Source organism: Lampris incognitus, chromosome 19 (genome assembly GCF_029633865.1).
Source record: "Lampris incognitus isolate fLamInc1 chromosome 19, fLamInc1.hap2, whole genome shotgun sequence".
NCBI classification, from domain to species: domain Eukaryota; kingdom Metazoa; phylum Chordata; class Actinopteri; order Lampriformes; family Lampridae; genus Lampris; species Lampris incognitus.
In genome coordinates, this window is record NC_079229.1 from 28,889,552 (window position 1) to 28,910,536 (window position 20,985).

Genomic DNA, 20,985 nt, shown 5'->3' on the forward strand with positions numbered 1-20,985 from the left:
ACATGTCTTTGGACTGTGGGAGGAAACCGGAGCACCCGGAGGAAACCCACACAGACACGGGGAGAACATGCAAACTCCACACAGAGGACGACCTGGGACGACCCACAAGGTTGGACTACCCCGGGGCTCGAACCCAGGACCTTCTTGCTGTGAGGCGACCACGTTAACCACTGCGCCACCGTGCCACGTTTTTTTTACCTGACATATATATGTTAACACAAGTGAATTAATATGACTAGTCACAAATAGATGCTGATATCAAATTTTCAGTAGTCACTTTTGAAAAACTACTAGGCGTTATTCAAAAGCAACTGGTAACAGTGGGACATTCACTAGTGATTACTGGAATATTATCTAGCATTAATAAATAGTTATTAGTGATTATTAATACATAATTACTGGTAGAATTGTCTTGGAGACAAGTAAAAATGTATTTTTAGACCTAGTACCTATTTTTTTTTAGCAACTAGTACCTTTACAACAGCGACCAGTGATGGCCACAATAGCGACTAATATCTAAAAAAAATACTAGTGTTTAATTTTTTAGTGACTAGTGCCTGATCACCTCAGCTATCTTTTTTTATGGTGGGTTGCATTTAGCTGGCAGACTGAGCCGTTTAGGCACTAGTCACTAAAAATTAAACCCTTGTACTTGTTTTTTAAACACTAGTCGCTATTGTGAAGTTACAAGATGAGAAGAAAAGATGCTATTAGAATAGTGACTAGTGCTTTCTAAATTAAGTTACTGGTAAATAAAAGAACTCGTGATTAATGAAGTGTTACGAGTAAAAGAAAAGTGACTAGTCACGATGAAATTAGTAATTAGTGCTTATTCTAATAGAACTAGTACCTAATTTTTAACAACTAGTGACTTAACAACAGTGACTAGTGTTTAAAAAAAACAAATACTAGTGTAATTTTTAGTGACTAGTGCCTTAAAATGAATAAATGGTAAAACGGCCTGCCATGTGCAGTTACCTGTATCGTAATATGTGTCAGTCAGTCAAATGGTGACCGTTACACTAGCCTCTTCATCCTCGTCCTCTTCCTCCTTTAGGTCTCGATGAGGCCTCTTGGCTGGTCTGCTGAGCTTCATAGGTGTTGCTATCATCAGGAGAGCTTGTGAAGTGCTCAAGGGGCCAGTAGTGGTGTCAAGTCTCAGGTTTTTGCAGGACAAGATTGTCCGGGTACCTTTGATTCAAACAGGTATAATTTGACGAGCTTGTGACAGAACTCGTTAAAAAAAGTAGTGAGTATTCACGTCTGTAAACAGCAACTAAGTTCCTATTCCATAAATATTGTAGTGATCTGGTATGGGCTTCTGACAAAAAAAGGAATTTATGATGGGAAGTCTCCATCGGTCTACAAACCTGAATTTCTATTGTGCCGCTGCAGAGTTCTCATGGAAAGCTGCGTGCCAACCGATCGTTTGTGCAGGGAGTCGGTCTGGCAGCCCGTATGTCTTACAAGGGGAGACTCTGGTTGCGAGTCTGCCTGAATGCAGAGAATAAAACGTGTTTGATGCATCAATCATCCTGAATATTTGACAAAGCACAAGTGATGGATGAGTACAAGACTTAATTTTTCAGAGGCAGTGCAAAGAAAGAAAAATCGACAAACTTTCACATCCCATGAAACGATCTGGCACCGCTTATGCCTGCTGAAATCTTCCGGATGTGGGAATCATATAGGCATATCTTGTACTTTTTTGCATTCAGTTGAATTAATTCGATGAAAATAGCCTACATCAGATCACCAACTATCCAGATGATTCATATTCATGACATATGGTTAAGATTGTCACTGTACATAATTTTCACCCACCAGAAACACCAACAGTCTCTTGAAGATGCATATATTTTGGCGTTTCAACTATTATTACTAGACAGGGCAGTAGAGGCACAGGGTGAAAAGAGCAGGGGAAGATACAGCAAAAGAAACCACGGCCAATTTTGAACCAAGAACCCTGTGATCATGAGCCTACTGGCCGAGCAACGGAGGACAGTGACTGCAGCTGAAGCAGTGCGCTCCCACACTGCCATCAACCCATGAGCAACATCCCATTGGTGCTTCTGTCAGGGGCACACAGAAGCTCCTGTTACTTAAGAGGTTAAATCATGACACTACCCAAACTTCTGAAAGGGATAGTTTGGATTCATACAAGGTACAAGGCAGGCACCCCCGAGCAGCCTCAGTCACAGCCCAGATCAGCAGGCGGTCCCCTCACCTCTGCGTCAGACTGGGAGCTGCAAGCTGACTTGGGGGGGTGGGGGTGGGGGTGGGGTGGGGTGTAACTCAGGTTCCCGGACCACATTCTGACAACTTCGTTGAGGTCAGACGTAGTGTAAATAACCTTTAACTGAGTTATATTGTTATTATTTTTGATAAGTGCTCGTTTTTGTGCTCATGCATATTTGTTTACGATAGCGTCTTATTTCTTAAAATGCACTTTTATTCTGAAGTTCAATTATACTGCCTGATGCTCACGCGCAGTTGTTGTGTGAAGCCGGAAGGAGGAGACTCTTTTTCTTTTTTTCATCAAATACAAGGAAATATCTAAAACAAGATAGGAAATACATGTAGAAAAAGAAAGATAAAGTTCAGACAATGGTGGTAATAATGTTACATCAAATTCAAACACAAAAAATAAATCAATAAAAATAAAAAAGAGAAAAAATGAAGTAAACAGATGGAGAGCACAAGGGGGCAGAAAAAGCGAGGACCGAGATATAGAAGCACTTTTTTTTGTTGCTTTTCTATTCGTTTTTTCCAAATATTTCAATGACTTGAAGTAATTTACAAATGTATATAAAACGTGGTAAAAGAGGGAGGGCTGCCTTTCCACGTACAAGTATGTAAATGATATTGACCCAACAGAATCATGAGATTAATAGTATCTGAAATATATACATCTAGATTATCCATGAAGTAGATTATATCAATATATGTAAATGAAGGTATGTTTACTCATTTTAAAGACGACCAATTATGGATCTCAAGACCAAAATAAATTAGCATAAGAACAATTAAAAAATGAATGGCCAATGGTTTCAGCCTCAGGAGATGGAAGGATCCACTTAAAATTTAAATCTCTTATGCAGAAGATCATTAACAGGGTACATCGCTGACACTTTTGAAACGGGTTTCTTTGACTTTAGGAGCAACAGGACATGACAGATAAAAAGAAAAGGACCTCCTCCCAGGAACGAGGAGAATCAAAACAAAAAGGAAGTGGATAAATGCAGAAAAAGGTTTGCTAATACTGGCGGACAAAAATAATAATATTATTGGTCATTGGTGGTCTACACTACCTTTATGGGATGTAGCACTGGCGCCACCGTTTTTATGGGGTCATTTAACTGGCATGGGGGACAGCGCCTGACCTGAAACACAAGTCAGAGTACTTAAAAAGACAGTTCATGTGACAGATGGCCTGACATATTAGGTTGATTATCTTGGAGTAAACTCAGAAGTTCAGTGGTCCAGACATCAATCCTGGCCTTACCCAATCAGTCACATCCCGTGTGATGGTGTGCCAGTAGTACCCAGCCACCACACGGTCTCGGGTGCCTCTGACACCTCTATGGGTGCCAGTGCCTTGCTGGTTGTGGCACTCATTCAGAACTGCCCTCCTTTCCTCCTCAGACATAATCACCAGCCGCATGTAACACTGGCTTGGGCCAGTGTAGTACAGTCTGCCACCTGTATTAACCATAAAAAAAAAAGGGTGTGTGTATGCGTTTATATATATCAACATAAAATACTGACCTGAACTAAAAACATGAGCAGGGAAAAGGGTGGACGTGTATGGATTAGTTGTTCACTGAAGGAACATGTGTTGCTGGAGCTAACCATCTCACAATTGCCGTACTACACAACATTCTCGCATGACTTACACATACAGGAAGTGTGCAAGCCTTAGACTTTCATTTCGTTGTCTACATACATAAATAAATATACAAACGGTTGCAATCTCATTATCAAACACTGAACATAAATACTTAATGTCAACCATTTATTTGAACATGCTTTCGTGTGTATGCGTCTCACCTCACGTGTGTATATTCTCGGCATCTCTGATATATTCTCGGCACCACTGCATTTTATCACCTCTTATTCCACCTGTATATAGACAATCCTCGGGTATATATCTGAAGGTTGTTGTGTTGTAGTGTTGTTATTTTATGTTAAGTACACTGAGAGAGCCACCAAACCGGAATCAAATTCCACGCAGGTTTGCGCTACCTGGTATTTGATTGTGACTCTGCGTGGTCCTATAATTGGGATATTAGGACTTCTGGCTTCAATAGCTCACGAACGAAACGTCAAATGATTAAGACAAATCCCAGATTCAGAATGTTGGCACGACAGACAACCAGCTACAACTGTAGTATTAAGCAGTCTTCCATATCTACATGGCTTTCACTGTACTTTGGCAAAAATAGAGCCAATTCTCTGCTTCTAGTACTCCTGAGACACAAGGGGCCATCTGCAAAGTTCTCCACCAGAAATGCATTTCTTAAAAAAAAAATCAACAATACTTTCACGAACAAGAGGTGCAGAGAAGTAAATCCAAGTCGGCAAGACAGAGGGGCATCTATAGTCCCTACCACAGTTCTTAAATATGGAAATATACTACAGTTCTTATGTATGGAAATATCGTCTGGGTCAAAATTTGGTCAATTTTTATTAGGAAAAAAACCCCATTAGCTCCAAAAACACAAGAATGATGGCATCAGTGGCCTTTTAACTTACTGACACTGTCACATCTTACATCAGCTTTTGTGAGGACGTGTGTGCCCACCAAAACCTTTAACAACAATAAGCCCTGGTTCTCAGCCAAATTCAGGCAGCTTCGTCAGGCCAAAGAGGAAGCCTACAGGAGTGGAGATAGGATCCGGTATAACAAAGCCAGAAATACACTCACAAAGGAGATCTGAGGGGCAAAAAGGTGCTACACTGACAAGTTAAAAAACAGGTTTTCGGCCAACGATCCATCATCAGTCTGGAGCGGCTTGAAAGACATTACCAACTACAGGAGACCAACCCCTCACACTGCAAGGAACCATCAACTGGCTGACGATCATCATCATCATCAACCTTTATTTTAATAGGCAAGTTAATTAAGAGCTAAATGGGTTTTACTGTAGGTTTGAAAAGAAAACTTTCACACCCCTCATCCTCTCCAGCCACAACACACAACTAACTGCACTCCCTGCCTGCCACTCCCCCCCCCCCCCCCCACCCTCTCTCAGGATCTGTGTTGAGGACGTGTGCCAGCTCTTCCAGACACAGAAGACCAGGAAGGCACCGGGCCTGGATGGGGTGTCACCCTCCTGTCTTAAAGTCTGTACTGACCAGCTGGCCCCCATTTGCACATTGACCTTCAACAGATCATTGGAGCCGTGTGAAGTCCCCTCCTGCTTCAAGAGCGCCACTATCGTCCCGGTCCCCAAGAAACCCATATGACAGGATTAAATGATTACAGGCACATTGCCCTAACGTCTGTGGTCATGAAATCCTCCCAGAGACTGGTGTTAGGCCACCTGAAGGAAATCACAGACACCCTGCTCGACCCCCTGCAGTTTACCTACCGAGCAAACAGGTCAGTGGATGATGCAGTCAACATGGGACTGCACTGTATCTTCCAAGACCTCGAATCCCCAGGGATACACGCAAGGGTCCTGTTTGTGGACGTCAGCTCTGCGTTCAACACCATCGTCACACAATCATCAAAAAGGCCCAACAATTCAACCTGCCACAGGAACCGCTGATTCAGTTCTACACTGCAATAATATAGTCTGTCCTCTGCACATCCATCACTTTCTGGTTTGGATCGGCCACCAAACAGGACAGGGACAGATTACAAGGGACAGTTACGTCTGCAGAGAAAGTCATTGGTGCCAACCTGCCCTCCATTCAGGACCTATACATCTCCAGACTCAGGGAACAGGCAGCCAACATCACTGCAGACCCATCACACTCTGGTCACAACCTGTTCCAACTCCTCCCCTCTGGCAGGCGCTACAGAGCACTGTACCCCAAAAACAACCAGATATAAAAACAGTTTCTTTCCGTGGGCTGTCATTCAAATGAATGCTTAACACTGTCAAATAAATCCAACCATTTTGTATATACTATACTGTACATTGGTACACTCTGTCATGTCCATCTACCTCAGGGCATGCATGTAAGTGACCTGTTAACATCTATTTCAGCATCTCTGATATATTCTCTGCACAACTGCACTTTATCACCTCTTATTTCACCTGTATAAGCCAAGCCTTGTGTATGTATCTGAAGATTGTTGTGTTGTAGCGTTGTTATTCCATGAGTACACTGAGAGAGCCATGAAACAAGAGTCAAATTCCATGTATGTGCAAACCTACAAGGCCAATAAACATGTTTCTGATTCTAAATGCTCATTTCTGATGCCTTTTAGGATTAGTCGAGCGCTGGTCACAACCCAACAGAATTAAAGTATTGAGCAAAATAAAGTACAAAATGTTCATTTATTATTTTACATATGATATGCTCACATTTACAAAGAAAATTAACAAAGGGCAGCCCCACCAGGTACACAACTAATTGCAATTATTTTCAAAATTAGACCTGCTAAAGGGGTCCAAGCCCCCCGTGCAAGTCGCACCTGGCGGCCCGGTGTCCACGCAAGTCGGACTTGCAGGTCCACGGGACTGATGCAAGCTGCGAGCAGCACAGAGGGGGGCTTAAAGAGGGGCTTTAAAGATGCCGAGGAGTGAGTTTAAGCAGCTGCTGTACAAGTGTCAAAAATACATTTGTATTGGTACAAGGATAGGGTAAAAGCGCAGCAAAGTGTCACATAGGATATGTACAGTACAAGTTTCAATAATAAGGCCAATAGATTTGTGAATTGTCAGATGTTTAAAGGTAAAGCTGTCATTGTAATTTTTTTGTAAGTGTTCTATCCATCCATTATCCAAGCCGCTTATCCCACCGGGGTCGCAGGGATGCTGGAGCCATCCCAGCAGTCATTGGGCGGCAGGAGGATAAACACCATGTACAGACCGCCAGTCCATCATCCAGCAAAAATGTATAAATGGCAAATAAAGTGTAGGAAATGTGTAGACACCTAAAACCAAATATTTAATGCAGATAAGGTAAGTTAACATTTATACTGAACAAAAGTGATTTGATTTAAAAGGTAAATTTATGGAATTAATGTTTAGTGGTTGTGCTGTATTCATATGGTTTAAGCTTGTTATAAAAGGTAAATTGGATCAGTGGAATCCAAAAAAATATATTTGGTAAATAATTAAGTAGCTGATGTAATTTCCATTACTTCTAGCCTGGGCTTGCACAATACATAAAATGCAAGGCTTAACTTTAGACAAAGCAGTTTTCTCTCGGCTGTCCAAGCATATATAGCTTGAAGTCGAGTGACATCTTTAGAAAACCTTATAATACAAGATTTTTAAGCCACTGCCTTAAAAAAAATGATATTGACGTTTATGTACAGAAAATGGAAAAATATATTGAAGCTCTATTAACAAGATCAAGATTTTCTCTTTAGGTCTGTTCACATAACATTAATGGTCAAGATGTACACATAACAGACCTAAAACATTATCACAGGATGCTGGACGCTGACATCATTTGTATTGTAGAAATGTGGTTGCAACACAATGCACCACATTATAATATTGCACTGGCCTCACAGCAAGAATGTCCTGGGTTCGAACCCCAGGCCATCCCAAGTCCTTTCTGTGTGGAGTTTTGCATTTTCTCCCCGTGTCTGCATGGGTTACCTCCGGGTGCTCCGGTTTCCACCCACCATTAAAATACATGCATGTTAGGGTTAATACTCCTGCCTGTGCCCCTGACCAATCCATAGCAAAAAGAACTGGAGTTGGTCCCCGGGCACCACTGCTCTTAGCTAAATGGCTAGGGTGGGTTAAATGCAGAGGATGAATTTCCCCATGGGAGTTAATAAAAGTACATCTTAATCTTAATGCCAGGATGGACATTTCATTATAAAGTCAGGTCTCCATCATACAGCAACATGGCAATTTTCTCTGGTTTACAGAAAGAACATGGTGCTGTTAGCTTCTGTCACAAAACCACATCATTTGTATTATTTTAGATTTGCCATGTAGCGACTTGAACGCCATATTTAAGGCTCAACCTACAAACCACAATTTAATAGTGCTGTATAGACTGCCATCATACAAGATTGGCCTATTCAACAACAAAAAAACCCCGACTACTGTAGTTTGTAATTTTAATCAACTTTCCGGAGGCAGAATAATAATGATTTTAATGACAATGCACTCGTTTCAAAATCAATAGCAAACTTCATAAAACAAGGTTACAACCAAATTGTAACCACACCAACAACAGAAAATAGGAATTGATCACATTTCCATAAAAGGTATCCGTCCACCCATCCATTATCTGAACCGCTTATCCTGCTCTCAGGGTCGGGGAGATGCTGGAGCCTATTCCAGCAGTCATTGAGCAGCAGGCGGGAAGACACCCTGGACAGGCCACCAGGCCATCACAGGGCCCAAACAAAAACACACACACACACACACACACACACACATTCACACCTAGGGACAATTTAGTATGGCCGATTCACCTGACTTACATGTCTTTGGACTGTGGGAGGAAACCCACACAGACATAGGGAGAACATGCAGACTCCACACAGAGGACGACCCGGGATGACCCACCAAGGTTGGACTACCCCGGGGCTCGAACCCGGGACCTTCTTGCTGTGACACGACCTCACTAACCACTGCGCCACCGTGCCACCCCATAAAAGGCACTGACCCCAAAATCGTCAATGTGCAAATAATGTCCACATAATACAGCTACCATCACTGGATTTCTTGATGAGATGGTTTTGATTGCCTCATATAACTAGTTTTGAAGCTATTGAGTATTTTCACCAAAAAAAAACAAACAAAAAAAAAAATCACCAAAATCAAACATCATGGATGTGATTTTATTGGTTTTTCTTGATAAAAAAAAATCAGCTTCAAATTCTCAAATCCGTAAAGTTGGAATATCCCCAGTAGTATTAACCCAATTTAATAAACGGTATATTTATTTATTTATTTTTTACCAAGACAAAATCTCCTGTGTAAAATCTGTTTTTTCTCTCTCTCCATAATATAAACAAAATGAAAGAGAGGTACGTAACATTTTTTTCATAAATAAATAGATGTGAAATTTCCCAGCCTAACAGCTTTAGTACTGTCGTCATCAAATGCTTGGACACTGGAGTGAGTTTAATAAACAGGTATTTTTCACATTCACCAGAGGCTTTAGGCACTTTCAATCTCCTACATATCTTGTCACTGTACTTTGTTGACGGTCCCTAAACACTCCGCGCGGACGCGTTGCCATAGAGATCAACGTGATTTCCAGTTTTAAAAGCGTTACTATTTATGGGGGGGGGGTTGTAGTTGACTGCCTACATTGCCAGGTCTGAGAACTTAGTGTTGGTATTTATTTAACTGGGGGGTTTCAAGTCGTGAGATATTGAAGCTCCAAGTCCGAATATCCCAATAGAAAGCTTGCCTATACCGCAGATGTGCGGCGCCCATCTCGGCACAGGGTCCCTACAGCGCGTCCGATGCCTCCAGAAATGAACAACTTTTCAACACACGTGGCTGTAAAGCTTCCATGCTTCATTACGCTTATCTCGCCATAACCACCATAATTCACAAGCGTGGGAAAAAAAAAACACGTGGCTACCTTTCAAGATGAAATTACTCGCCGACCGAGTAAGCTTCCATTTCTCGGCTTTTCCCCAGCTGGGGTGCATCTTAAAAGTCTCCAGATAAGCTCGGAGGTGGTGGAAAAACTGAAAGGCGCTCATCTCTTACCGGCCTCCACTCTCGCGGGCACGTGTACTGTAGTTTACAAAACCAGCCTAAAGAGGCTGCGGTAAAAATGTCGTAAAATGGCGCATGCGCGACTCACATCTACGGTTGACGGTTCGGGACGAGAAGTCTTTTTTTTCCCCCACCCGCATTTCGCAAAGACCTGCCCGATTCTGCGTGTGGTTAGGTAGTATTCGTCGCCTCCACTGCCTAGCTTGCTTGAGTATCGTTACGGCGGCGATAGGGTTAATCCGAGCAGAGGCAGAGTAGGGGCGGGTCTTCGTGAAATGCGGGTGGGAAAATGACGCGGCGGCGACAGGTCCAAGGTTTCCTGCTTAATGTCCAGCATGCCAGGCACTGCCCTCCATAGTCAATAAACCGCATTGCGAGTCAGTTCTTACACTGTTGGACAACTGCATGAATCCATTTGTGCAGCTGTTCTCTCTGCTGTATTTTTAACAAGAAAAAAAACTGCACTCCCTCTGGGCTCTCACAGCCCATCTGGACGTTTACCTACTACTCTTAAAACAGCTAACCAGACCACAATGGCCAAACCTTGGTCTAACTAACTTTAACTACATCCTTCCCATATATACACACTTAGTTTTTTCAGTCTCTTGTACTGAAAATACGCCTTGCCCTCTTCTCTTCTTCCTGCCAATCCTTATCGGCCACTTCCTTGCGTATACAAAACATTCTGCACTTCCAAACAAGTTCTGGAGCTCATTGTTTCTCCTTAGTGGGTGAATCCTTAACAGTTTTGTCAGCAACTTCATTGCCTCCAACATACTCACAAGACACACCCACAAGAAGCTGACACGAGAGCAAACCTTTCTTGGTTTACCTGACGTAAACAGCACCACAGAATTTTACAGTTTGCATTTAAAAAAATCTAAAACACTATGCGAGAATAAACTGAAGGGCCACATCGTAATAAAAGTATTAATAAATCTGCTGTCATTGCACATCAGTCTGCAGAAATATGTCAAATGGTTGTAATTCAGAACGCCAATGTGTCCAAGCACAACGGTCTACAGACAGTATACACATACAAAAAAAAAAAAAAAGTCAACGCCCCCACTGATCAGAGAGATGCTCTGATATCAACAACTGCTCCCAATGTCTTGTTTAAGAAAGAAAAGCCATTTCATTTTGTCATTGTAAAGTTACAATGAAATCTGTTCTCTGCATGTAACCCATCCTATTGTATAGGAGCAGTGGGCAGCCGTAGCGCCCGGGGACCAACTCCAGTTCTTCTTTCCATTGCCTTGGCCAGGGTCACAGGCAGGAGTATTAACCCTAACATGCATGTCTTTTTGATGGTGAGAGGAAACCGGAGCACCTGGAGGAAACCCACGAACACATGGGGAGAACACGCGGGGGAGAACACAGAAAGGACCTGGGACGGCCTGGGGTTCAAATCCAGGACCTTCTTGCTGTGACGCAACAGTGCTAACCACTGGGCCACCATGCTGCCATTTAGCATAGGAATTCTGATATTTATAAGCGAACCCATCCCAAGCAAGAAGCCATTTACTATCAGATACAACTACAACAACAGCTTAAACTCAGGTTCAAATATGATTTCTTGTGTGGTGGCTGGGAAAGTACCAACACACCAGCAATGACAAGGCAACTCCGTTTCACATTGAATGAATCTCTGGGATTTAAGGTGGTCAAACACCAATCCAGTTACCAGTATCACGTGTCAGTCAATCAAATAGTAACTGTTATACTGCCCTCTTCTTCATCCTCTTCCTCTTTAAGGTCCAGATGAGATCTCTTGGCTGGTCTGCTGAGCCTCATAGGTGTTGCTATCAGGTTAGATTGTGTAGTCATCAAGGGGCCAATAGTGGAATGAAGTCCAAAGTCTTTACGGGACAAGATTGTCTGGGTACCTTTTTTTTTTTCAAATAAATTAAATTTAATTATCCATTGATTACACTGTGCCATTATTAACTGATGTAAAAACAAAGTGACCTTTCATGTCTTTAAACTGCAATATTCCAAAATCATGTAGCAATATTTGTCATGTCCTTTTCACAAAATGAATTTACGATGAGAAATGTCTGTCAGTCTACAAACCTGAATTCATATTGTGCCGCTGCAGAGTTCTCACGGAAACCTGCGTGCCAACCGATCTTTTGTGCAGGGAGTCGGTCTGGCAGCCCGAATGTTTTACAAGGGGAAACTCTGGTGGTGGGTCAGCCTGAAAGCAAAGAATAAAAATATTTCATGTATCCATTATCCAGAGTATTTTTCATGACAAATCATAAGTGATGGATAACCAAAAAAAATTGATTTTCCAGAGCTGTAACACCAGGAGAAGTCAGGAACTTTCACGTCTCATGAAACCGCCAGGCACTGCTCCAGCCTGCCACAATGTGCTGTCTGTGGGCATCTAATGGACAGCTCTGCTGTATGTTTTGGCACTCATTTAAATGAAATAATTGAAAATAACCCACATCAGATCATCAAGTAACCAAAACAAGGCAGACATTCACGGCATATAGTTAATGTTGTTTATATTACTTGTACACACCAGAAACTTCCAACACTTACCTTTTTTAAGATCTATATTTTGGCATTTTAGCCTTTATCATTTGACAGGACAGTAGCGATAGAGACTGAACACTGCATCCGGACTGGAACGCAATACTAAAAAGCATGCAGCCTGGTTAAAGAATTGATTATTGACTGTTCAAGTTGATTGACTATTTGATAACAATGGCTACACTTAAACACAACTACTTGTTCTGATAGTAGGCATGGGCATCCCAAAAAAACTTTCAACAGGAAAAGTGGTTTTGACAGTACTGAATGTTGGTATTGTTGTGATAATTGTGCTTATAACATTGAATCTAATATGAAAGGCTAGTGCACATTCTGTTGTTTTACTGATGGGAGGGGGGGTGTTAACTGCCTAATTGCACTTATCTGGTCTCAAAAACCCCTGTTAAAGGTTTCTTTTTTAGGGAGTTGTTCCTTATCCGATGCGAGGGTCTAAGGACAGGGTGTAGTGTTGCTGTAAAGCCCCTTGAGGCAAATTTGTAATTTGTGATACTGGGCTGTACAAATAAAATTGACTTTACTCATTTATAAAGTATTTAACATGTTTATATGTTTTCAGTAATGTGCATAAAATAAAGTTGTTATTTTTCAAATGTATATCTCTTTGAAATGGCTGGTTTACCTATTCAAGATAATATAAGGTGGTGCAGAAATAGCAGTGAAAATGGTGAGGAATGTTCATTTATGCACAAATTTGCTCATCTCATGATTCATAGATAAGGCCTATTGTGAACTGGGTTGGGATGGTGTCTTGTCTAGCTAAGACGGTGTTGTGGCGGTGTTTGAAGTTGACTGAATTGTGCGTTTGCCTTTAAAATTGTATACCTGCACAGTTGCCGTAGCCCGTGCAGAAGTCACAATATGTACAACAAACACGTTATTATCCTCTCTTTTGTCTCTCATTGTCTGGCCATGAAACATTTGCCTTTTTACAGATCTTCTTAAAGGCTTTAAACAGAACTCCTTCTGAATCTGAGTCTTTCTTGGGAACCTGTTATCTGCTGAGCTAGCAGGCTGGTTAGCAGGGGCAGAATAGATGGGTTGTCATTTTTAAAAAGTGGGTCAAGAGGAAAAAAGTTTGGAAAACACTGGTATAGACTACCTCATTGTACATTGAATAGGTTCTCCCTGGTACCATTATCAATCAGGCTATTGAACAATAAGTAACAGAGATTGGATATAATGTAGGCTATATTAGGTCATTTTGTATCATATTCGCTATCCTTTTAAATAGTTACTGTCATTTTTATATTCTCTTCAATGCCTATAAACGCTCTTATAAAATGTATTGTTCCATTTCATCCATTATAGAGGACATCACACAGACATGCTGTGTGGATGTAATGGGGTGCTATGTTTTATGTTGGAAGGTGGGTGGATGATTGTGTGCTTGCATCAGCCAACTGCGTGCACCAAGCTGCAATGTAATCCTTTGGGGCAATTGTGATCACCATATAAACGTCCACCATAAGTAGTTTTCTTTGCCACTAACAGGCTCAGAACGGTATGAGAAGTGTTTGAAAATGCCTTTCATTATGATGGCAGTGCTGGAGAGAAATATTCAGTGAGTTTTTCAGAGTGGGCATGATGAGAACAAATCAGCTTATAGGGGCTCAATGAATAATTCTGTTTGTCAATGCCAATGAGAATCTGTGCGACTGTGTACTTACTATATGGACAATATACTGTGTAACGAGTATCTATATGACTGTGATTACACCACTCAGCCATGTTATGTGGCTACTGGATATTCACATTTGACAAAACAATGGTCTTATAGCATGCACGCACACAAACACAATCTTTGACAACAATGTTGCCCAGACGGTGTTAAATTGTTTATATAACTGAGTGTCAAATGCTATGAAGGGAAAACATACCTATTTCGATAGTTGTTTAAGTACAAATATTGAAAACAACCTGTTCTTCACCCACCTTTCGTGAGGACGGTCTAATGATGTCAGTTAAAAAAAAACTTTATCTAATACCCAATAACATTACCTCCACTTTGTCTGCAGAAGGTCTCCCCACTGTCGGAACGGCAGTTTTCTTGAGAAAAAAGTGCCTTGGTACAGGATTTTTTCTCCTCTTTGGCTGGCTATAGTCATCCCTGATGAAATGGTCACTGCAGACCCGATGATCTGCCAGGCGCAGTGCATCAGTGGGAGTGTTTGGATCCATCTGTAGTGCAACTAGCCAAAACTTCAGCATGCTCTTATCTCTCAAAGGTAGTCTATGAAAGCTACGCGGAGTATGAGACGTCATTTTGTTGCCACAATTTGGAAATGCACAAACACGAACCATTCTTTTCTGCCTGTTAGACTACACTAAGTTACATTCCCAGGAAACAAGCTTCCCTGGACAGCATTTCCAGCTGTTGCGCCTTCACTGTCACGTTCCAGCAACAACTCGTTCCTCGCAGGATTACAGAACTGTTCAGGCTGGAAATGTATTGATATCTACACACTTCCATGATAAATATCACATAAGGCTCTTTAGACTTTTCTCATAACATTCGCACTCTGTTAGTGTCCAAAATAAACACTTTTAAGTGCACATTATCTGAAGGGTTTAATTGCCCCAAAGGATTACATTGCAGTTTGGTGCACAGGAGTCAGCTGAGGCTAACTGGCTCAATAACAAATCAATTTGGAAGATCTACTACCCCTCTCTCCGTTTGATTCCTAACGACAGAGCGGCAAAACTTCAGTTTAAGAAATACCGTCTAAAAAGGGTCGAGTAAACAAATGTTCAGATTTAGGCACTGCTTGTGTTTTCCTTCGCGTAAGCTGTTCGTGCCACATTTTTTTCCAGCCTCCCCGGCACCGCAGCTCCATACAAACGTTCCGCGCTTCCGCCACATCAGCGTGACCCGGAAGTTCTTTTCTTTTCTCTTTTTTTCACGAACTACGAGCGCTCGGCTCGACGGTTTCCATAAAGAAATGAGACTACGCTGCTTTGTTGGTTTCTTCAGGCGAGCAGGAAACGACACACTCCCGTCATCCATCCGTTGCTATTTCTGTTTTTTTTTAAATGTCGTTCATGCCACGAAATTTTCCGATAAATTGAGGAGCTTGATATATAATGAGCCGTAAAGGGAAGTTCAAACACCGGCGAAAAGAAAGGGAAGGAGTGCTTGTTAATGGGCCGATGATGGACAGCGGGAAAGAAAATCGTGTGTAGATAAGCATGCTGTATAATGTAACGCTAATGTAAGACTCATAGCGATGCGATGCCTTAACGCAATACGATAACTCTTCTATCACTGTCTTTTATTCTGAAGAGTTTGGTGAACGGAAATACGTAGCAAACTTGGGCTTTTATTTTGCATCTTGAACATTTACGTCCATATCTACTCATATATTTTCTGTGTGTGTTAGTGTAGATAGCGGGACCGAAAACTAAAGCATTTATGATCCTGATTCTTTTTGGGAGGTGGTAGGTATTGTCTCAGAGAGTAAGGGAAAAATCCCAGAAAATAAAAATTATGCATAATTATGCAAAATATGCATTTTTCTAAAAATGGCTAAAAACCAATTTTCTCGGCATTTCGGGTGATTCTGAGCATCTTTGATTTTTTTCACCTATATAAAAAACTTTTTCTGGGACTTAAATGTTTTGGCATTATGCAAAATAAATGCATTTTTGCAAAAACACACTTATGATCCTAATTTTTTTTTGGAGGTGGTAGGTATTGTTCCAGAGAGGCCCAGAAAAATAGCAGAAAATTAAAATAATTATGCAAAAATATGCATTTTCTAGAAATTGCTAAAAACCACTTTTCTCAGCATTTCAGATGATTCTGAGCATTTTTTTTAAATAAATCTTTCATCTGATAAACACTACCAAAGCATTAGTGTCACGTGTTGATGCCTGTTCTTATTCTATCATCTTATTTATTGTTGTTTTTGTGGCCAAGAGCTCCAGGGCACATTAGTGTTCCACGGTATACCGAGATTTAGGTACTTTTTCGTTAAAAACGGTTTGGTATTAGAATTTCCCAACATTCAGTACTTGTAGGTCAAATGTGTCTCCAGTGAAAGTGAACGAGAGGATGAAATGTATAATTTGTCTGAATGTGCACTAGGTAGCAGTACTAGCAAGGTAGTCACAGCGCCGTGTATAGACGGCATTGAGAGTCTGGCCAACTGGCTACACGGGCGTCATATTGCCTACCAACTCCATCCATCCATTATGCAAACCGCTTATCCTGCTCTCAGGGTCGCGGGGATGCTGGAGCCTATCCCAGCAGTCATTGGGCGGCAGGCGGGGAGACACCCTGGACAGGCCGCCAGGCCATCACAGAGTATGGTGACAGCGATCTGCAGCTTGACAGGATCAATGTCTACGACTATGAAGCTTGAGGTGTATATTTTACCAAAATATTTCTTTATAGAAAGAACTGATTTGACTTACAGCATTATCATTATGTGAAATGTAGTATTAATATTTTCTACCACCTCATCGTCCGGCTCTGAGCTGTTCTGGTTCCGGGCATATGTATGGTCACTTTGCATCACTTTTGCTGGTGAAGTTTCCTCAGTGAAAGTTGCAGTTCTCTTTCGAGGTGACCTGTGGTGCTTTTTGCCTTTATCGCGACTAAAGGCGAAGACAGTTGGGACAGCGTTTGGCTTAAGTTGCTTTCGACCTTCCGGTTTTCTTTCGTACTGGGTCTCATCAAAGTGATCCTGAAAATGATAATCACAAACATTCCAGATTTTTGATACGGTTGAGTACAGTCATGCTAGAAAAAATGTGATATGAGCAAAAGATCAGTCCACCTTCCCCTGATTCCCTTTGGCATGGACGGCAATAATTCATGTATGATCAGTCCACATCTCTTTAAAGCCTCTCATTCGAGTTTCAAAAATACTAGGAATGGGTGAGACTTAAATCTTGATCACTGTGATGACTTTTTTGGCTGTCAGAGTAAGGTCTCTGCTACTTATTCAGAGACAAGTGAAAATAAAAAAGTGAGGTTGCCCCACAAGTAATAAAAAGGGAGGGTGGAGAATCCGAATAAGCAATGTAAATGGCCTAGGTTAATTAGCCCATAGTTTCCCAACCCAGTCCTCAAGGACCCCCTATCCTGCAGATGTTCTTTGCAACCCTGAATAGGTACCTGCTTGTCGTTATTCAACCCATCAGCAATGAATTATGTCAGATTTTGCACACCTTGCATAAGTAAGTGCTGTGAGATGATTGGTTGAGTAAGTACAAGCAGGGCTACCTATGCAGGGTTGCAATGAAAATCTGCAGGGTAGGGGGTCCTTGAGGACTGGGTTGGGAAACACTGAATTAGCCAATGACTGAAGGAATTGCACTCATCCAATTCAACTGCAATGTTGTCTTATAGGATTCAAGCTCCATGCCAGATAGCCTAACAGACCTAATTTTCTAGTTAAACACTCACACAACCCACACACTGCCTCAGGTTAGGCCTGTCATCATACTCAATCCATCCCATATGACAATCTGACACTGTTTACATTTGCCTGATGTCATGCAGCCAGGTAAACTAGTAACCTGTTCCTGTAAGTCAGGGGTCACAGAGCAAGTGCAGTAATAGAAATCAGGAGGACGACTGAAACACTCCATATAATAGGGTAAGCTATGAGCCTTGTTATGTCATGTGACCACCTTAATGAGACAACTGACTGAAAGTCGCCTCACTTTTGACTACTGTTAAATAGGAATTTAACACGACTATTGTGTCTGTCACCTTGTTAATTGGTCACATGGCAAAATGAGGTTCACAGCTTACCCTGTTTTGTGGGTGTAATGTACAATGAATGGATCACTCTGTTCATTTCTATTACTAGACTTTGACCCCAACTTAGAGGAAACAAGAATTTATCATATTAAAAATTTAGACAACATATTGAAGCTATTGAGAAAGGGGTTTGGCCTTTTAAGGCCACACCACTGCGTAAATAACTTTGAGAGGCACCTTATGTATTTTACATCATTCAGTACCAGTACTTAGGGCTCCAGAAATTATGGATTTTTCATCATTTCAATCCCAGTTTCAGAAAACCAGATTTTTTTTTAGCATTGTGTACCAGTAGTCAGAGCAGGTGGTTTAACACCAGATCAGGGGCAGAGGCTATGGTAATAATGTGTTTCACTTTTCCAGTCCATGATGAAGGTGATGAGATCAGGAAGGAACCCACCAGCGGTCATAACACAGTCGCAAGCACTGAGTAGAGGCCTCTGCTGCATACATGTAGATTTTAACCCAAAGAATTTACTCCCGAGACTTTAGTTTTTATCCACTACGCTACCGGTGTGGTGGGTAAATTGGTGATCAGTACCAGTATTACAGATTTTGCAACATTCAGTAGGCTACTAGTGAATGATAATGAGCAATAATATCAGGGACACTTGAGAAATATTACCTGTTTGGAGGTTCAGCCAGTGCAACATCGGTTCTGTATCGGGGCTCTTGTCTAGTTTATCTCAACACTACCCACACACTGCCTCGGCTCAGGCTCAGGCCTGTCACTCAATCCATCCCATATGACAATCTGACACTGTTAACATTTGCATGATTTCTGTCAACGGTTATACATGGCTTGGATGTGCTATACAACTGATTTCCACACATCATTACCTTACCGACTCTCGGGTTGCTGTAGGGAAGTTAGTTTATCGAAAAGTCGTAAACACTGACACGAACTCACCGAGCACAAGTAGGAATAAGCTGAGGGGGACCAGCCCAGCCTGCGAATCTTCGCGGTCCAAACGGCCCTCCTTTGCGCATCCTGTGGAAATCGATGCATCATACGGCCTTGTCCCGGCCGCACGGAACAGCCCCAAGCCGCGCAACACACCATTTCTCCTTCAACTGCTACAAATCGGCGAGAAATGGGCCGAAAAACGCAGGAAACATCATTGAAACGCAGTCACAGAGCCAGACGTTGGTAGGCAACATGGCGCCCGTCAAGCACGTGACAGACTCTCGGGCAATCCCAACGCGTGTTGCAAAGGTTAAAGGCTGGCCAGCCGCACGGCGCTCTGGGTAGTCAAATCAGGCGCGTGTACGGTCTGAGGTCAGGGGTCATGCGCCTGCGCATTCATCCCCGTTGATACAGCGCGAGCCTCCGCCTCTATACAACTGAGAGCAGCAGCGTGGCATCTTCCGAGTTAAACATAACACCTCCGCGCCCTGTACTGGTTAACAAAACGGGCTGCCGAACTCTACTGGGGGACCACTTTGCCTACGGAGCCGACGCTGATGGTGAACCCGCTCACAATAACGAAGGCTGTATGCAAAAGGTGCTATAAGACAGTGTTGTGCAAAGGAGGGAACGCTTCAAACTCCGTGACAGACACCAAGACCTCTCCGAGGAGTGCAAAACACTGCAGGTTAGCGGATAAGCTAGCTGGCTAGCTAGCCAGCTGGTAGGATGGGGACGACGAGCTGCTGAATTATATGAGATGCGTAGCGTATCAGTGTCAGGCCTGCTCTGTATATCAGCATATTAGAAAATGTGAGCCCCAAAACGACACATGTATTAAGCTACAGTTATTTGGGGGTCTCGTTTTGGTGCTGTTTAAAACGGCTAAATAGCATAGGGCTACTAGCTACTTGTGCTGCCATGCCATGGTTCCGAAACCCAAATAGTCCTTAAAATGTGCCATTGGACCGAAAGGCCATTTGTCCGACAGCCCGTTATCCCGAAAACAAACGGCCATTGCTCCGAATGATTTTGGGACCCTGCCCTTAAAATGCGCTATTTTGGCCGTCCCCCAGATGCTAATCCAAATCTTAACCACGCCAAACCCACGTCAAAACTTAACTGTCGCCAACAAAACGCCTAATCTTAACAATTTCAAAATGTTATGCCTAAGTTTAACCGCGTCGATCTGACCGCCGTATCCTGTCTGAAATTGTGTGTTTTAACAGCGTGGTCACATAATCTGAAGCATCACAGATTTCGGTGTAACACCTGCCCTGTCCAGTGTCATTGCTAATCATTGCTCAGAACTGGCCAGATAGTTGAAGTCGTCACTGATTAAAACCCCAGCACTGTGTCTTTTGGGACTGTTACCAGAAAATGTCAGAATGTCTAATCGGATGAAACTATGGGTACAGCTGGCTCTGATAACTGGCTGTAGAATCAACCTGAGACACTGGAAATCCTCTGCTCCTTCAACCTACAATGAATGGATGGAAACAATGTATCAGATGGCAACATATGAATGAATCACTTATAGAGTGGCGGGTAGAGAGAACATGTTTAAGGAGGTCTGGGGCTTATTCTTCACAGAAATGGAATGTGGACGTTGAAATAGATGATTACTCTGCATGAATATTCATATGGACTCTATGGCTATGTGTCTTGTGTAATTGTTTTTTTTTAATTTGTGTATGTTTACTTTGTTTTTTTTGGGTTTTTTTGGGTGTGTGTTGTTTAAAAACAGGAAAAGAGGACAGTTGAGGTTGTTGGATACTTGTGTTATGATGCATTGTGTTTGTGGATGCAATTGTTGATCTGTCCAGAAAAATATCAATTAAAAAAAAAAAAAAAAAAAGAAC

The 20,985-nt window shown here is 42.1% G+C and overlaps 1 protein-coding gene across 1 annotated transcript in view; it reads right to left on the reverse strand.

Moving 5' to 3' along the window:
* The window catches only part of LOC130129645 (uncharacterized), a 27,777-nt gene extending 8,408 nt beyond the window's left edge, over positions 1 to 19,369 (reverse strand). The window contains exons 1-8 of the mRNA XM_056299236.1: positions 19,127 to 19,369; positions 16,904 to 17,131; positions 11,958 to 12,081; positions 6,613 to 6,705; positions 3,506 to 3,702; positions 3,312 to 3,383; positions 1,371 to 1,494; positions 979 to 1,191 (exon numbers count right to left, since the gene is read on the reverse strand). Coding sequence (XP_056155211.1) covers positions 1,004 to 1,191; positions 1,371 to 1,494; positions 3,312 to 3,383; positions 3,506 to 3,702; positions 6,613 to 6,705; positions 11,958 to 12,081; positions 16,904 to 17,131; positions 19,127 to 19,279 — 1,179 coding nt within the window. The 5' untranslated portion in view covers positions 19,280 to 19,369 and the 3' untranslated portion in view covers positions 979 to 1,003. The remainder of the gene's footprint in view (positions 1 to 978; positions 1,192 to 1,370; positions 1,495 to 3,311; positions 3,384 to 3,505; positions 3,703 to 6,612; positions 6,706 to 11,957; positions 12,082 to 16,903; positions 17,132 to 19,126) is intronic.
* Between the last annotated feature and the right edge of the window lie 1,616 nt (positions 19,370 to 20,985).